We start from the raw sequence: 19,109 nt of genomic DNA, 5'->3' as shown, positions 1-19,109 counted from the left end.
CCTACCTCCACAAAACTGACGGCCAGGAAAAAGAAATATTTATTAAGGATCAAATTTGACAAATGCCTCAGATATTTTAAAACAGAGTTTTAAAATTGCCATCTCACATCTGCTTTCTGTTTGATCCATTCACAAATCAAAATTTCATTAAGCAAAAAGAGGAGGCATAATGTTAATAACCACATTTTCTGTTTGATTGTATTTAAATGGTTTCTCTTCTTACAATTTAGCATTTTTGGAATAGGTTTCATTTGGAAAAAATATGATTAAGAAGTTGTGCAACAGTTTAGAAAACACTGACAGCTCACTGCCTCTGTTACCTAGTTTTCTTTTAAATTGGGATTTCAAAGAGGAATTGGGAACCAATATTCCACTGAAATTCATTGATACTTGAGTACCTAAATATCTCTGGGTTTTTTTTAAAAAAAAGCTCAGTCATATTGAATCTATTAATAGAATATTTCTCCTTTCCAATTTTCTATTAACAGTGTATAGATAGATAGAGATATAAAACCAGTTGAACCCACACTTGCTTTTAAAATTACTTTGTTATGGGACTGGCTGGGGTTAAGAATATTCAAACTTTAAAATATCCTAGTTCAGAAGGAAAATGAAAGAATATTCCATTCTGCTTAGTATACAACTTCAGCTGTATGTTTCTGCAATAGATTGATTACAAAATGACATTTTTGCACCTTTTTCTCTGCATAGGCACTGGACTATTCGCTACGTCTAAAGTTATTATGATAAATTGTGATGCCTACCAAAAGTGTCTGGCTGTAGCAATAGTATAGAAGGTGACGACAGAACATGCGACTGGATGACACTTGATGGTGGACTAGAAGCTTTATAAAAAATAAAAATAAAAATAAAGCCATTATTTAGTTCGCATGCTTCTGTTTGGCGAGTTAGTTCAAGGGAGAAAGAAAGAGATCTGAGAACCCAGAGTGCTGCTTTCCATGGAGACTCTAATGGCAAAAAAAGTTTTGGTAAAAAACCAATTGCTTTCTGAAGAGGAAACTTCATAAATTCCAAACAGCATTGTCGCCTATGTGCTGGTTTGTATAACTACAAATTTGTGGTATCCACCATTTAACTAACGAACAGAAATACCATCTGTTCATTTCAAACCTCCCACCCTACCCAACCTCTCTGTTATAGCTGATGAATCTGGCTGATTGCAGACGTTTGTGTAATGTGGAATAACAAAAAATGACTTTTAAAAAGTGTATACAATTAAAGCATAAATTTTAAGAAATAGTAAAAAATGGAAAAAAGGCAAATCCAAAAGACTTCTAACAGGTGGAGAGAAAAAGTGTGGTAAGGAGAAGGTCTGTTGCCTTGAGAAACGGAGATTTAAAGCAGCTGGCCCATTGGATATAATACTTTACAGCTGAATGAATTGCAGCACAGCTGAATTACATCTTGAGATACTGTATAAATATTCAAAACATCTGCATGTCCACTAACTAACAATAATTTCCAAAGGAAAAGACAAATAGAGAGAAAGATATTTTATTATTTGAAAAAGTTACTATTAAAATGTCAAAGTTTTATACTGAGAACTAAGTGAATTCTAATTCACACATCAAATCTTGGGTCACAAATAAAACTGGCAGGCACTGTTCTGGAAAAGCCAAGAATGCATAAGCCAGGACTAAATTACCGTTGCCTCAGAGGACTTGCACTCTCCAAGCCAAGAAATCACAGGTGTGCAGGAAGCATACATCATCATGGCCTACCTTACTATATCTTCCTTATGGAGTACTTGAAAATATTCTAGAGACAATTCCTAGCCATCAGACACTAAATTTCTACTTTTGAGATGGTGCAAGATAATAAAACACCATTTAGCTCCAACAACTCAAAATAAAACTGAAAAGGTAATTTTATTTATGGAGCTATAATACATACACAGTTATCCACAAGCACATGTGAAAATGCCAAAGGAATACTTGTAATAAGGAATATTATATAAAAATAATTTGTATACTGTATATACAATCATCACCTATCCACACAAAGAAATAATGAAAAAACTCAGTATGCCAAGCTAATTAAAACAAGGAATAAAATATTCAGGATTAACAGAGAGCATGTACTGATTTACTACTCCACACAGAATTCCATGGGCCAAAGATCTAGCTGGCTTTAAACCACACTCAAAAACTTATTAGCAAATTTTAAAGACAGGAAAATTGTTCATGCAAAGAGCATAGTTGGGTGTCTCTATGCAAACACCTGACTGTGGAAAAGAAAACAAACACCCACACACTTGGGTTAGTGGAAAATTAGGTGGTCACAGCTGAAAAAGTTAACACAGATATTACAGAATCAAGAAAATGTAGGGGTGAAAGGGATATCAGGTGGTCCTCAAGTTCCACCTACTGCCTTCATGCAGATCATGTGTTTCCCTTGATAACCACATCCCACACCAAACTGAGGCCACATTTACAGCTCACCCACTTGAGATATATTTAGTGATATACAAATCATATGCTCCTGGGTGCAAATCTTTCACTTCCATATACAGGTTGAACTTCTCTAGTCCATCACACTCTCATCCAGAAACATCCGTAATCTGGCATGATTTTAGTTAGCCGGACGACCGCTTACCATGGGTGTCGCCAAGTTTCCTGTGGTCCCATAAAGTGTGTTTACAGCCACCAGTCCTGGCTCTCAGTGTTTTGTGATGTTCTTTAGCTCTGATTCACTCATAAATGTCTTCTAAAAGCCCAGTAAGCAGCAGAAGTGTTGGTAATGCTGCTAGAAACATTGACCTCCTGTGGTCCAGCAAATTCTCTCATTTGGCATTGGTCAGGTCCTGAGGGTGCTGGACTAGAAAGGTTCAACCTGTATTATTTGTAACACTGTAGTGACTAGGAGCTCCTGACACAGATCCAGGTGTAATGTGCCAGACACCATGCACACACAGAGCAACCCTCACCGCCACACCCAAATCAAAACAATACCTTCCCTTAAGATCTTAATTCTCTGTCTGATGAGAGAGAGTAGATAGACACAGATAGACAGAAGAGTACAAGTTAAGCTTCTTTCTCAGTTAAAACCAGTACGTGGCCTTCTAGATAAGTTATCACCCAGAGGCTTTGATTGTATCAGGATATTCTTGAAGTACAATTGTTGTATGAATCAATACTATGGCTGTGTCTACACATGCCCCTCCCTTTCCGAAGGGGCATGTTAATGAGGCCCTGTCATACATATTCAGTGCCTCATTAGCATAATGGCAGCCAATTGCCCTTCAAAAGTGCTGCTTTCAAAATGCAGACTGGCTGTATAGACATGGCCACTTAGAAATAAATTGGGAATAAGGGAATTTCGAAGTGTGGGGTTTATTTCGAAGCCTACATCTACAAACCCAGTCTACCTTTCAAAAGCAGCACTTTCGAAGCATGACTGGCTGCCATTATGCTAATGAGGCACTGAATATGTATGTCAGGGCCTCATTAACATGCCCCTTCCGAAAGAGAAGGGCACATGTAGACACATCCTATAAGAGAAAGTCAATGTTTCAACCAAGTGTGCCAGTGAAAAGGTACAAATGAGCTCTGGGAGAAACTGTCTTTGAAGCCCACATAGGCATATATACTTTCAAGGTCAGGAACTGAAATTTACAAAAATTATTAAATGAGAGCCTAGACTCCTTTTTCATCTTTTAGGACTGACCTCATTTTCCAAATCTCTCATTGAATAGCAAGAGGTGTACTCACATGAGCAAGAGCTCACCAGTTGTCATAAGGAGTTTCCAATCTAGCCCTTAAATTTTAGTGAATTTTTATTTGATGTATATGAAATGTTCAGTTCAGCTTGAAATCATAAAAATTCCCCAATCTGAGTTTCCAGTGTTATAACATGAAAACAAAATGAGTACATGTAAAGCCTCACTAAAATTCACAGCACTTTGAATTGAAACAGTTTCAGCAGACTTGACTAATTTGCACCAAAATAATGAAAAAATGCTGTTTCATCTGATTTGTTAAATTTAAGCCATTTCACAGATGCATTTCACTTTGAGATCGAGTTAGTTTGCTCTGTTTTATATGAAATTCAGAGTGAAAATCCATGCATGCAAACCTGTATTAACTGAACACAAAATTAATAGGAAACCCCAGCAGAAAGAGGCCTTCCATAGACAGATTAAATCAAAAGCACAGTGGGCCAGATCCTCAATTTGTAAAAATTGTAGCTAAGATTTATGTCAGTTGAAGGGTCTTGGTGCGTTGTATTTATAAAAAAAAAACAAAACCAAACCATCTGTGAAATGGGAATTCAAAGACCAGGCTAAAATTATGTCTTCCTTGTGTTGACCCAAGAACCATACTTATATAAGGCCCATATTCTGGTCATGAACCAGATTCCCATAATTTTCTATGATCTTGCTTGGAATGGAAAAACATAAGCTTGCATAATTTGTAAAGAAAGAGTAACTTTTAACTGAACACACAATGATTTAATGGAAATGGACAGGAACATATATAAAGTACCAAACAACAAAATAATGAGTAAGCAGTAGAAGTTACTTACCCAGTTAGAAAGATTAAGAAATACAACAAAGTCTGGAAATGTACAGAAAAACAATGTAGACGGTATCTGAATCACAGCCAGGGAATTACCAGGAACTAAAATTGACATCCTCAAAAACTGTGAATAGGCCATCAGAACTAAACAGCATTGTGATCAGTCTCTTCATTTATATCATTGGCTTCAATGGCCAGTTCCCAGCCTCGAAAGCATTCGTGCCTATTGTGTGCTGCTCTACTAATTAATAAATACCAGTCAGTCTTGGGTACCTGAGATCTCTTTAAGTACTAAGATCAAATCTGAATAGATAACACTCATTCATCATTGTCCTTTGTAATGCAACTTTTTCAGTCCATAGATCTACAGCATTTGGTCTTAGTGGACCTCTAAAATACCATGCCACATAGGATAAAGTCAATATCCTTCATTAAATGTGCGTCTTTGCTCTTGGTTTTTCAACTCACTCTTCATGTAGTTTAAATGTATAGTTTGACTTTGGTTTATTTTACTATTGCACTTTACAGAGGCTTTTATTATCTAAAAGACTACAGTGATGTACTCTGAAGTGCCCAGATGAATACTGGCATTACCGAAACAGACTAGATCAGGGGGTCTGCAACCTGTGGCTCTTTAAGGATTTCTTTGTGGCTCCTGACACTATAATCTGCAAAGCAAATAAAAAAAATTTAAAAAAACCTCCTGATGATTTTCAATAAACAGCAAACATCTAAAAGACTAACAATGAACAACTCACATCTAAATAGCAAATGATATGTGATCTCAAAACATTGGGTAACTCCTCCTTTAATATGGGATATGATACTGTATCTGCATTTTGATCATGGTGCTAATAAAGTCTTGATTTTGAAAAGGAAAAGGACGCTTGAGGCATTCTTCCTGTGAAGGGCAACACATGTTCTAAGAAAGAAAACTGAAATTAAACATGAAGTAAAATTGGCAGAATTTAAGTGGGTTTGGGAATGAAAGTCTGGAAGACAGTAGTAGAAACACACACAGGTAAAGTGCAACGAAATAGAACATGTAAAAAGTTTGTGACTTTCCTGCAGTAAACATATATTGCATTACAAATCGTTGCGTGCACTGTTGTTAAAACAGGTGTTACAAAAAGTATGGTGTGACATTATTTATTAAGGAATGTCTTGTGTTCACTTGCACTGCTCTCTCAAATTATTGAGTTTTTTACCAAATTCAAAAAGGCTCTTCTTGCTATTTTGGTTGTGAACCCCTGGGCTAGGTACTTGAGGAGGCACTACTGGTACACTCATCCCTCACTATACAAGCACAATTGGTTCCCAACTTTCTGTGCGTAGGTGAAAACTCCTAATAGGGACGCTAAATTACTATTAAATACACTTTAAAGTCTCTGATTGGTTCCTAGTGCTCCTAACTCAGGGAAGGAGTGGCAGCATGTGGCACTGCTTTTGAAAGGTAAGTGAACCTTGGGGAGTGTGGGGGGGGTTGCAGAGGGTTAAAGCTGAGGGCAGGTTGGGGCCATGAGTGGAAGGGAGGGTTAAACCCTGGTGGCGGCTCTGGTGAAGGAGGTGGTGGCTCATTTCTCCGGACTGCACCAGCAGTACCTGGGGTAGGGGTGCAGTGGGCTGGGGAGTTTGGGGACCAGGCCGGGGTGGATGTTGGGAGCAGGCTGGGCCAGGGGAATGTTGGGAGTAGGCCGAACCAGGCAGGCTGGGCTGGAGGGTGCAGGGGGAGCTGCAAGCTGGGGGAAGAGGGCATGTTGGGAGTGGACCAAACCAGGGCAGAAGGTGCGGGTGAAGCTGTGAGCTGGGGGGGTGCACTGGGAGCGGGCCAAGCCAGGTGGGCTGGGCAGAGCGTGCGAAGGGAGCTGTGGAGCATGACTGGACATGCCTGGCCACATGGCTGCAGGCACATGGCTGCCCTGCCTCACAGTGGGAGCCGCTTTGATGCTCAGAGCTGGATATACCGGCAGCTCCTCTGGGCTGCACCAGTGGTAAGTCAGTCCTTAACTTACCTGGGGGGTGGGGTTAGGGGACCAGGCCGGTGGGTGGGTGTTGGAAACAGGCTAAGTTGGGGCAGGGGGCCTGTGGGGGGTTCAGGCTGCAGTCGGTTGGGATTGCAGAGCCGGTGGAGGGTCAGGCTGCAGCAGGTTGGAGCCACGGGGAGTGGAGTAAGGCTCATATTAGCAGAGGGGAGTTCACTCGTCTAGTGAACAGAGGTAAGTCACTGTGTCCCTTGTTTAAGTGAGTACTCGTAAGTAAAGTACTGGTTTAATGAGGGATGAGTGTATATATTTTTCCATATTCCTGATAAATTAGGAAGCACGTTAATTATGTTCTGGGGTGAGGGTGTTTGTTTTGTTTTGACAGGAGTAAGAAAATGCAGAAGTTGCCATGAAACTATATCAGAAATAAAATGGTGACCAGACAACACTAGTAGATCGCAGAGCTTGGTAAGTAGCACAAGAGATGCCTGTCTACATCAGAGTGAATTTTTCAATCCTGAAGGAAGAGGGGGACTGGATATGGAATGTTTTCACTCTGTATCAAGGAGAAGTTGATTCCATATAATCTCCCTCTTCATTTTGGTAAAAGGATCTGGGTTCTACATGCAGCTACATGTTGAAATGTGAAAATGGCATTATTTCCATTGCAAATGTAACACTTCATTTCCTGTACTTAACAGTGGGAAGAGGAATGAGGCAGCCATCAGCTGGGGAGCGGAACGGGCTGCATCACGCTACTTCCCCAGCCCCACCACTTCCAGGGAATGGAGGGGGCAACCCCTGCTGCACCACAGCCCACTAGGATCCCAAGCAGCATCACTGGGGAGAGGAGCAGGGGGAAGAGGTGGGGCAAATGCAGAGCTAGGGTGGGGAAAAGGCAAGGAGGGGCAGACCAGGGGCAGGGAGAAGCAGGTCCTGGGGTGAACAGGGGGATTGTCTCAGCTAGGAGTGGCATGGGGAGAAGTCACACGGGGGATAGGTCATCTGCCCAGTGCCCCCCTATATCCTTCCTCATCAGTCACCCCTGAGCTAAACTAAGCTGTCTTTGTGATTCAACTAACAGTGAAAATTCTTGTTAGGAATCCAGCAAAGCAAATGTGACTAACTAAATGCAGCCATCTGGAAAAGCAGAATGATAAAAATCCCGAGACTATTTTTACTATTAAAGCCTCTCTGGATCATGAGGGATAAGAAGCACTTATGCCAAAGTTGCACCACGTACAATTTCTGCTGCACAACTTAGCAAGCAATAGATTTCACTTTGTTTACAGCCCATCTGTGGGAGAACATCTTCATTTAGAAAAGACAATTACCTGTTCTGTAACTGGTGTACTTCGAGACATGTTGTTCATGTTCATTCCAAGTTGGGTGTCTGCTGATGCATGTGCAGTTGCCAGAAGCTTTTTGCCCTAGCCAGTAACCGTAAGGTCAGTGCACCACCGCCTGGAATGGCACCTGTATGGTGACAAACATATGCACTGCCCGACCCAGCCCCACTCAGCTCCTGCTTGCCGGGTATCGCGACAGTAGGGAAGGTGGGAGGGTTTTGGAATGGACATGAGCAACACATCTTGAAGAATACCAGTTACAGAACAGGTAACTGTCTTTTCTTCTTCGAGTGGCTGCTCACGTGCATTCCAATTTGGGTGAATACAAGCCACCAAAGGAACGTAGCACAGCCCTGCCTATTGCAGCATCATCTCTCGTGTGCTGCGTCAACACAAAATGGGCCGTGAACATGTGTATTTATTGAGTCTGTTCTGGTATGGCTATGGTCTGAAGAAGTGGGTCTGTCCCACAGAAGCTCATCACCTAATAGATTATTTTGTTAGTCTTTAAAGTGCTACTTGACTGCTTTTTTGTTTTGATAGTATATAAACTAGCACGGCTCCCTCTCTGTCACTATTCTACATTTTAATGAAGTGGGCCATTCTGTTAATGACTTAAGAGTTTGTATCTTATTAAAGAAGAATTTTCACTCTGGTTTGGAAAGAGAAACTGCTGAACTCTCTTTCATATTCAAATTCAACACATTAACACGTGGTTCGACCCGGGATGCAAATTTTCTGGGACACTATAGGGGCTCTTTTGCATACTTGGCTTAATCTAATTCTTAATTCCCCCCACCCCGCCCCCGCTCTCTGATTTGCTCACCTTGATAATTTTTTTCTGATTTGTCCACCTTGATTAATGTTTTTGGTTCTCCATGCCTTAAACATTGAGTCTGTTCTGGTGTGGCTATGGTCTGAAGAAGTGGGTCTGTCCCATGAAAGCTCACCTATTAAATTATTTTGCTAGTCTTTAAAGTGCTACTTGACTGCTTGTTTGTTTTGATAGCATATAGACTAGCACGGCTCCCTCTCTGTTGTTTATGAACTCTGTTTGTGGTGTTTTCCCAAATTAATGCCTAGATATTTTCCACTCTTTTAATAAAAGTTTCGTTTCTACATTCAGACTCTGCACTTGCAAGCAGGGATGAATTGCCTCTCAGGCAAGCATTGTCTCCCAGGTTATTGGGTGGGGGCTTGAGTCAGTTCTGTGTTGGATGGATGGAGAGAAACTCCTAGAAATTGAACCTGGCCCTGGCTGTTGGTGGCTCTACCTGAGAGAAGGGTATGTGTAATTAAAACACGGGGGGCTGCGGTAAATCCTCCCTTGAGTAGCTGTGTTTGGCAACAGAGCTATGCCGGGAGCAAGGGTAAAAGAAATATTCTGCAGAACAAGATGCAGCAGTAGCAGCACCAACTCCATAGCTGCTACTGCAGCTTCCAGGTTGCTGTAACCTCCATTCAGATCACTCCCAATGAGGGCTGCCAACTTTCTAATCACACAAAACTGAACACCCTTGCCCTAGCCCTGTTCTTGCTGAGGCTCAGCCCCTTCTTTGAGGCCCAACCCCCTACCCACTCCCCCCACCATCACTCTTTCCCCCTACACCCTCACTCACTTTCACTGGTCTGGGACATACTGAAGTGTGGTGTGGGGGTTAGGGCTCCAGCTGGAGATGTGGTCTGGGGCCAGGGATGAGGTGTTTCGGGCATAGGGCAGGGATCTAGAGAGTAGTGCAATGAGTGCTCTGGCTGGACATGTGAGCTCCAGGTGGGACCAGAATTGATGGGTTCAAGATACATGACTGTGCTGGGGGCTGGAACAGGGGAATGAGGTGGGAGTTAGGACTCCAGGAGGTGTGGGGTAGACTCTGAGGTGGGGCCACGGTTGAGGAGTTTGGGGAGCAGAAGGGGGCTTAGGGCCAGGACAAGTGATTGGAGTGGGCGGGTAAGAGCTCCAGGAGGCAATCTGGGCACTGGAGAGCACTGTGGTGCAAGTACCAAAACTCCCAGTAAGTTGCTGCCAAGTCCCCACAGCCCCCAGGCAGAGGGAGACTCCATCTGTGCACTGTCGCAGCACCCACAGGCATTGCCCCTACAGCTCCCATAGATTACAGTTCAGCCAATGGGAGCTGCAGGGGTTGTGTCTGTAGGCATGAGGGCCATGTACCATGTCTCCCTGCACCTCTGGCCACAGGGACCTGGTGGCCACATCCAGAAGCTGCACAGAGCCAGGGTGGGTATGGAGCCTGTCCTAGGTCTGGGCAGGTCCACCGTTGGGGTGGGGGTCAACTGCACCCGGGCCCAGTGATTTAAAAGGCCTCATGGAGCCACAAGCCCTTTAATTGCTGCTGGAGCTCCATATGGCATGCTCTGTAAGGACTGCCTGGGGGAGTTCTAGGCTCAGCACTGCCCCTTCAGCCTCAGCCCCAGTCCCCTGCCTTGCTCAGGGGCCAGTGAGGGTATTGCCCACTAGCCCCAGACCCCCGCTGTGCCACCAACATAGCCCTGTCGACCATGGCAATCTGGTCAAAAAACTGACACTTGGCAACCCCATTCCCAGCCACGCAGCAAGCCTGCTCTGGGAATCATGAAAACTTTTCTGGCTCCCCCTCCCCCCCCAAGAAATTTCAAAAGAAACAAATTCTCTGTTTTTGTCAAAAAGCTTTGCTGAAAGCTGGCAATAATGCGCTCTGAAGATTTTCTTTGTGGGCTTGTTCTTCTTAATCTACTGCGTCCTAGTTGTAAGGCGTTGAGCCGCAAAACTAAAAATTCTTGTATGAAAAAAGAAAAATGGGGACACTATAGATTGAGTATAAGAAGCTCACCAGAAGCCAGTGTACTCGGGATGTCACACCACCCAACCCATCTTGCTTTAGAACACACGATCTCTTCCAGAATCTGCAAGGCTTGTGTAGAAAAAGAAAATGGTGCATTCTTAAAGATGTCACACTCAACACAGAGAAGGCTCAGTTATGCCTGCCCCTGTGCAGGTCCCTCCCACAGGGCGAAGGAGCCCTTTCCAGATAGTGAGGCCAGGGTGGAATGCAAAAGAAGCACAGGAGCAAGTTCTCCCACCTCTCAATGAGAATGCTGGATTAACTCCCATGGCAGCACATTTCTGAACCAGCGCAGATCGCTACGCCAGCCACAGGACACCCACAGGACCTTTGCTCTTTGTAAGTCACAGTCGCATCCCCACAAAGTCTCATGTGTATTGAACCTCTTCCCCAACACCGATGATGCTCCCACAAGCTGTAAATAAGCCCTGTATGTTTAGCCTTTCAAATTGAAAACACACAATAGCCTGACTTCCAGTTACCAGGGTTTTACTTTCACCTTTACTTATCTGGCAAAGTCCTGAGGGTTCTGTGTTTTCTCCACATTATCTACTAAACCAGTGCTGACAATGCTATACCAGGGGCTCATCCCGTCACTAATACACCACTGGCAACTGGAACTGAAAGCGAACCAAAGGCCATCAGGGAAGCACTGATTTTGAAACTCTGTACTTCAAGCAGTATTGGGGATGTGTGTGGTTACTATACATGTTCTGCTATAAAAGCAGGATCAAAAACCAGATTTTGATTGATTTAAAAAGCACTTTATTTCACCTGAACACTTTTTGGAGAATGAATTGATATCTTTAACTATTCCATCCCCATTTCCCATTAAAAATAGCATTGCTTCGCTTGCACGGACAGATTTTGTTGCTGTCATATAAACCCATACCATTTCAACAGGGGTACTGGAAGTACTTTTAGGGTCTGGATGATGGGCTGTGCTGCCCCAAACTTGCTCGTGCCCCTCACTGACCCAGGCTGGGTCACACAGTGTTGCCAGCTCTCCTGGGCCGGATTCCATTGCCACAAATGGTGTCTGGTCCATCTGGTCTGGGAGAGCTGGCAATCCAGATGCAGCTGAAGGCAGCTGCGAAGCCACAGGCTGGCAGCAAGCCCCGAAGCAGCAGCACAGCCTCCGGGGCCAGTGGCCTGGACCCCAAGGATGGTGGGCTGCAGAGCCCATGTGAACAGCAGGTGGCTGGACCCTGCAGGGTGCGTAAGCTGGCAAGGCCAGCACAAGCCCAGAGAGGCTGCCTGGAGGCTGGGACACAGGACTGGCAGGACACCTGAGGAGCTGCTCAGAGGCTGGACATGGAGCCAGTGGAGCCAGCTGCAGGGCTAGCTGCTGCGTGTGGGGAAGACAGGTGGAAAACCTCCCTCGAAGATGCCACTAGCAGTTCTTCTCCTTGAACCTTCAGTTACTTCTTCATAAACCATCAAAACAGACTGGGGTTCTCCTTAGATTCAGGAGCCCTTCCCCTTCCGCCAGTCCAAAACAAACCCGGTTACAATCACTCTTCATTTAAACCATTAGAACAATTGCTTGCTCTTTTTACTATACTCCTCTCTTTATTGAGACTTCTCCCCCACAAGTTGTCCTTAAATCTGATTTTCCTCCAAACACCAACTACTATTTGTCATTAGAGAGTCTAAATTGATCAAATTTATTTCAAAAACCATACTAAACAGACGCTAAATACAGAAATTTGTGCTGGAACTGTAGCATATCATATGGTTTAGTTCTGCAGCTGCACCAGTCTAAACAAGGGAGACATATAGAGTGTACTTTTTTTTCCACCCACAATAATACTAATTATACATAACTCCACTGTCAAGGCTGCGCTGTAAATCATGGTTGAGTTGCCCTTGCTGTTCCAACATAAACACTGGGGGCAAAATAGTCTCCCAAATCCTTTTTTGCTGGGATTGTGCAATGTAGGGGAGGGAGAGAGAAATGGTCATGGCTGTGTGTCAAATCCCTGCATTGCTGTTGCTAGCTCAGAGCAGAATGGAGGATATGGAGAAAGAACTGGGAGATGTAGAGGAGGTGGTCCAAGTAGCACCTCCTCCGAATAAAAACATACACACAGTTATTGTATGCTGTAAATTGTAGCACACATGCAGGGAGATGCAGCCAGACCCCTAAGCTCATCATACAAGACCAAACACCTTTGTCCCCTGCTTCTGGTTCACTCTCTCCCCTCCACCCCCAGGTCACTCACTTTCCCCCTCCTCACAGTCACTGGTCTGGGGCAGAGGGTGGTATGCAGCCTCTGACTGGGGCAGGAGGGCAAACTCCACAGGAGTGTTGGAAATATGGGGATCAGGGAACAGGAAGGGGCTTAAGCCTGGGGCAGACAGCTGGGGTGCAGTGTACAGCCAGGTGGCACTTTCCTCAGGTGGTTTCTGGAAGTGGCTAGCATGGCCAGCTACTAGGCAGAGGTGTTAGGCGTTCTACACGCTGCCCACACCTGAAAGCACCACCCTCCACATTCACATGACCACAGTTCCTGGCTAATGGGAGCTGCAGAGCCAGTGCATTGGAGATTTTTAAGACCAGACTAGACAAACACCTGTCAGGGATGGTCTAGATGGTGCTTGGTCCTGGGATGCAACTTAATGTCTTCTTGAGGTTCCTTCCCATTCTATGATTCTTGGCACAGTGCTGGGAGCAGGATGCACCATACTGTGGGGATATGGAGAAGCAGCAGGTCTGGAAGAGGTTTAAGGAGCACAACAGGGAGAGGACAGTAAGAAGGGGAGCTGATGGGTGGGCACCAACACCACCACCACATAACTGGACACTTCCTGGCACTTGCCCACACAAACCAGCCTCTGAAGCTCACAGTGCTCAGCCAGCCAGCCAGAAACTGGATGGGGACAGTGTTCCCTGTACGTTGAGCCACCCAAGAGAGATTCAGGGGCCGTCCAGCTGATTAGCAGAAAGCCATCTAGCGCCCATATCCTGCAGCATGCATTTCTACTGGGAGTGCACATCTACACATGCCTTGGTGCACATGCAATTTATTTTGCAGATGGATTGAAAAAAAATTAGAAGAAACATTGGATGACAGACAGGCCCTTCTGACCAAGGCCTGGCACAAAGCGAGGGCAGCACTGATGGATGACTGCATCTTCACCTCACCACCAGCCTTGTACACCCTCCTCCATCATTGGCCACTGGAACCCCCTCATCATTCACTGCTGGTGGGCAGGTGGTATCCAGCCTGAAGCAGGACTGATACAGTGGGAGTGGGAACAGACAGAAAATAAATTGTCAGTTTTTACGAAAAAACTGAGACACCTGCATGAGAGCCTAAATATGGGACTGTCCTTTTAGAAACAGGATGTTCACCCTAATACAGGGTGACTATCTTTAATGGATTTGGTAAGTATGTTTGTAGTTCATTACCTGGGCAAACAGGTAACTTCTTGCTTTGTCAGGAAAACAAGTCTTGATATTGTATGGCCAGCTTACTGCATCTTTGACCAGTACAGTGTATGGATGTGTGGCCAACATAAAGAACAGCCATGCTGATAAATACCTGGTCTTCACAACATCCTCCGGCAAGGAGTTGCACAGGCCTCCTGTGCACTGCATGAAGAAAAACCTGCTACCCGTGAATTTCATTTGGTGCCCCCTATTTCTTATGTTATGGGAACAAATAAATAATTTTTCCTTATTCAATTTTTCCACACCTGTCATGATTTTACAAGATATGGATCTATACTGCATTCGCTTTCTGGAGGTATAGTAGCTCTGAAAGTTCTTTGAGCTCAATGACAGCTCAACTTACATAACCTCCATGCAGGGAATGCATGGGAAAATGCTGCACCTATTTCAATCATCAAAAAAATCATTCCCTTCAATATGTTACACGGCTAAGCCATGAAAGTTTAGAAATGAAAAAAATATGAGTTAAGTTTTAGCTAACTGAATGTAGTCCTTATGTGCAAGAACCACTAATAACCAGAGCCTGTTGATACCACTAAATTCTTAGATTTCTAAATCACTCTATGTAAGACTTCACACTAAATTACAACTTCACATTCTGCAAGTAAAAAGAGGGCTTGATACAAATGTGATTTTAATTACAAGAGACTTGTGAGGCTATACCTATTTTTGCTGAAACTTACTTCGCCCACCTCACCAGGAGATATTGTAGATAAGCAACCTTTGGCAGTAGGCGAGCTCCCTTATTTTATTGATTTTATATACACACACACCCCCTAATGTGACTAAAAATGTGAGCCACAGATTTTTTTTTTCCCAGAAATGAGAATATCTTCCCAGTTGCGCCCTTTGGGAAGTGGTATGAAAATAGAGGAAGCTTGCACTAAGCCAGCTTGCTGAGACCCTCCCTCCCTGGCCTGAAATCCTTCTTCCTGCCTCCAGTATACAGGAGGTTGATTTGTGTTCATGTCAGCAGGCCCATATGTTCACCTCCCAAGGAGTCACAATTTATCACCTCTGGGTTTTTACAAAAATCAATATCCCACTTCCTCTTCAAAGCTAACAGCAGAAACTACATTTCTTTTAAAAATACTTGTTCTTAGCAATGGTCAACCATGAAATTCTAAGAGTCTAACCCTCACTGCACCATAATTTTTTTTTTTAAATGCAGATTGCTGTGGAGAACAGGAAGGAAAGGGATTTCTGTCAAGATGTATCTGACTTCAGTATAGAAGAAAGAAAATTCACTTCCAGATGTATTTCACTCACTTCAAAAATTTCACTCCCTGAACATGAATATCAGCATATTCTATCCTAGTCCACTTGTATTTAAAACAAGTCTTAAGACATTAATAAATTAAGGTCCACTCTGCCAATTCAGACGATGTAGTATTTCAATGGGTATTCTCATGTACCCAAGTTCAACTCAATAGAATTGCAACCCAACAAGAAATTGGTACATTTTTCTTTTATTATTGTTAATATGCAAGAGATTTTTTAATACAATCTAGTGGCTAACTAGTAGGTGAAATTTCCAATACTAAGAAAGAAATGTTTGAGAGTCTCAATTTACAACGCTTCACAGACACAAATCAGTAGTTAAAATGAAACAACTTCTCTTTATATATTTACTAGACATATTTGGGAGAAGTAAATAAATCTGTGGCTTGGGGACACATGACTCCCAAAGCAGCAAAGAGAAACCGTATGACATTCTAAGAAAAATCTTAGGAATTTTTTTCCTGTTTGGATTAAGGAAAGCAAAGCTATTCTAGCAACAGAAAAGGACTGACCCTGGGATTAACCAAAGTAAAACATATCCAAGTAGCTAACTGATAGGTTCAGTTCAGAGGCTTTAATTAGAGATCACAAAAGACCTTTAAATGGAATACATGCACAAACAGGTAATATTTGCAACTACAATGACTTTAGCACTTAAGGGGGCAGAGTGAGAAAGTAAAAATACCTCTTTGCATTAATTACTATTATCAATGGTTCCTTTGGAACTTGACTTTGATTGAAAAGCCTAATACAGAGCGAAAAATTTCTCCAGACATTAACCAAAAGAGAGGGTCACAGTATCCAATAAAGTAGATTAAGCTACTAAAAAGCTATCTGTTCAAGTTAATCTGGCTGAGCCATAATGTGTTACGGCTACTACTCAGTGTTGCCTAATGTTAAAGAAGGAGCAGTTGAAGCAGGGGGCACAGTTAAGAAGAAAAAAAGTCTAATTAAAACCACAACAACTAAATACATCCTTGTCTCTACACTGTGAGCCTCAGGTCAAGGGCCATCCCTTTGCTGCACAGTCTGCAGTGTTATCACAATCCAAATGACAGAATTAATATTGTGTTCCCAATAGAACAGAGAACAGCCAGCATGAGGGGACTGAGGTACAGATTTAAAAGAAATACTAAAAGAAGAAAGTGGAAGGCTCATCAAACTCTTAGCACCTTCCACTTTAAATTTCCAATGGTCTCTGCCACACTCAGGGTTGCGGGGAGGAATAGCTCAGTGGTTTGCTGAACCCAGGGTTGTGAATTCAGTCCTTGAAGGGAACATTTCAGGATCTGGGGCACATACGTCAAAAAAAGTCGGTCAGAGATGGTGATAGCTCCTGCTGTGAGGGAGCGGGGACTTGATGACCTCTGAAGGTCCCTTCCAGTTCTACGAGATAGGTGTATCTCCATATAGGGTTGCAACACAAAAACATAGCCCAATGGGAAGGGGGACAAGAATGACTTAGTCTCCTTTTCTCCCTGATCATCCAGAGCTGCTCCAGAAGCTAAACTGTAATAGATCCACAGCACTGTCTAGATATCTCATAGTGATTCAGTCCAAACCCTGAAACACCACCTTCACAATTTTGCATAAGAGGTTCCTCAACACAGCCCATGAGCTGTCTTCCACAATCTCTGCAACCTTTGAAATCCCCCTCCAGTCAAGACAAGGCCTTTTTAGGCTTCTCCAGCCATTTTATCCAGCAGTCAGCAGTGAGGCTCTTGCCCTGAGAATGCACATACTTCTCTACGCTTCATTTTTCTTTGCTCCACAGATGCCTTCACCACTTATTTGACAAGGTTAAAAAAGCATAACATGAACTAGGCTGCTCTCAGGCCACAAAGAAATATTTGAGGAATACAATTGTATATACACTACACATATAAAAAGTAAATAAATAAATACAGTGATAAGAACAGATCTTGCCTAAGGTGTACCCAACACTTGCTGACACACAGATGAATAAATAAATAGTTGTGACCTCACAGACCCAAAGGAAATAAAATCTATAGAAGACAGGGTTCTGCTCCCCTGCCCCCCACCTACTGTGGGCCATCTTCCAAACTGAACCTCTCTAGTCTGCCACTCCCTCATCTGGTAAAATCTGTGGTCCAGCATGATTTTAATTAGCCAGACATCTGCTTATCATGGGTGTGGTCAAGATTCCCACAGTTACATAAAGTTTATTTACAGCTACCGGTCTTGGCTCTCAGTGTTCTGTGCTATTATTTAGCCGTAATTTATCCCAAATGTCTTTTAAGACCCCAGTAAGCAGTGGAAGTGTTCGTAATGCTCCTGGACACTTTTGGCCCACTGTGGCATGGCAAATTCTTCCATTGGGCACCAGTCAAGTCCTGAGGGTGCCAAACTAGAGAGCTTCAAGTTGTATCAGGGATGGCAAACCACTAATAAGCTGATGCTTGTTTATCACAGGGCTTTCAGTTCAATTCCCAGTTGGGAAAATTCCTAGCGCAACTATCCTCTCCTATATTCCATCCCATCCCATCGGCTGAGATGTTCAAAGAAAGAGAGAGTTATGACTATCCAGAGGATTTTGAATAGGATGGATAAAGACTATAGGCAAGATGCTAATCTGATGTAAAATTGTTTAGCGCCATTTACTTAAATGGCATGACACACTGTTTACATCAGCTAAGAGCTTGCCCCCAAATATAAGAAGAGTACAAAAGTTAAAAATAGTGCCCTGTGGTTTTGTTGATTAAGGAGATAACTGGGAAATACAGGTGTTACGCTTTTATCAGTCAAATATACCTAGAGCAGATGAAGAAAGGAAGGTCCATAGGATTTAAGGATGGTTAAAACCTGCTGATGTTTGCTAGATTAAAGATGCTTTCCTTCCCAAATGTAGGACGTGTAATAATGATAAAATGGATTTATCTTCTTACCTTCTACAAAAGGTTCCCATTCATAAAATCGACCCATAAATGGTTTGTTGTTGTATGATGCACATTGTACCTCTCTGACATTTCTGCTGCTTTCAGGACACATCTATGACAACAAAGAACATGGGTGTTACCTTACAATTTTTCAGTGACGTCATTGTCAATTTCTTGTTTATTAATTACTTTTAAAAGTCTAAAAAGATTGTTCCCAAGCTCAGATCTAAAAAGATTGTTCCCAAGCTCAGATCTAAAAAGATACTTTATAAAAGGCAACTTTTCTGCAAAGTAAGTTAGGAATTAGGAGCACATTACAGGAGCTGTCACTGTTCTACACAGTCAAACACCCCGTTCTCCAGTAGACATGCAGCCCCATATGCAGGAATTTCTGGGGGGGGGGCTGTTTTTATAAATATGGACCACATTTGTTTTAAAATATAAAGGAGTTCAAAATAGTCATGCAAACAATATGCATAAGAGAGGGTAATAAAAAATCTGAGTGCAAACAGAGATTGGTAAAATGAAAAATGTATACAGCCAAAGATTTCACAGAAATAACTTGGGCGATCATGCTGTAATATTTTAAGTGAAACACACTATTCCCTCTTCCCACTGAGATTCCCGTTGCTAGCAGCTAAGGGCATCCTGGGAAATGTTGTCCCTTCCCTGCTTCAGGGCCAGCTTTCTAGGAAGGAAGGTGGCCAAGCACCTAGCGTGCCAGGGCACCACAGGTTCCCCCCACCATTCCCTGCAGGCACTCCC

General features: G+C 43.1%; 1 protein-coding gene across 1 annotated transcript in view; it reads right to left on the bottom strand.

The window, feature by feature from the left end:
• Nucleotides 1-19,109, bottom strand: part of THSD4 (thrombospondin type 1 domain containing 4) — a 593,806-nt gene that overhangs the window by 482,391 nt on the left and 92,306 nt on the right. The window contains exon 5 of the mRNA XM_075006841.1: nt 18,354-18,456. Within this exon, the coding sequence (XP_074862942.1) occupies nt 18,354-18,456 (103 nt within the window). The remainder of the gene's footprint in view (nt 1-18,353; nt 18,457-19,109) is intronic.

Source organism: Carettochelys insculpta, chromosome 12 (genome assembly GCF_033958435.1).
Source record: "Carettochelys insculpta isolate YL-2023 chromosome 12, ASM3395843v1, whole genome shotgun sequence".
NCBI classification, from domain to species: domain Eukaryota; kingdom Metazoa; phylum Chordata; order Testudines; family Carettochelyidae; genus Carettochelys; species Carettochelys insculpta.
The sequence above is the reverse complement of the archived record's forward strand: the minus strand, read 5'-3'. Positions and strand labels throughout refer to the sequence as shown.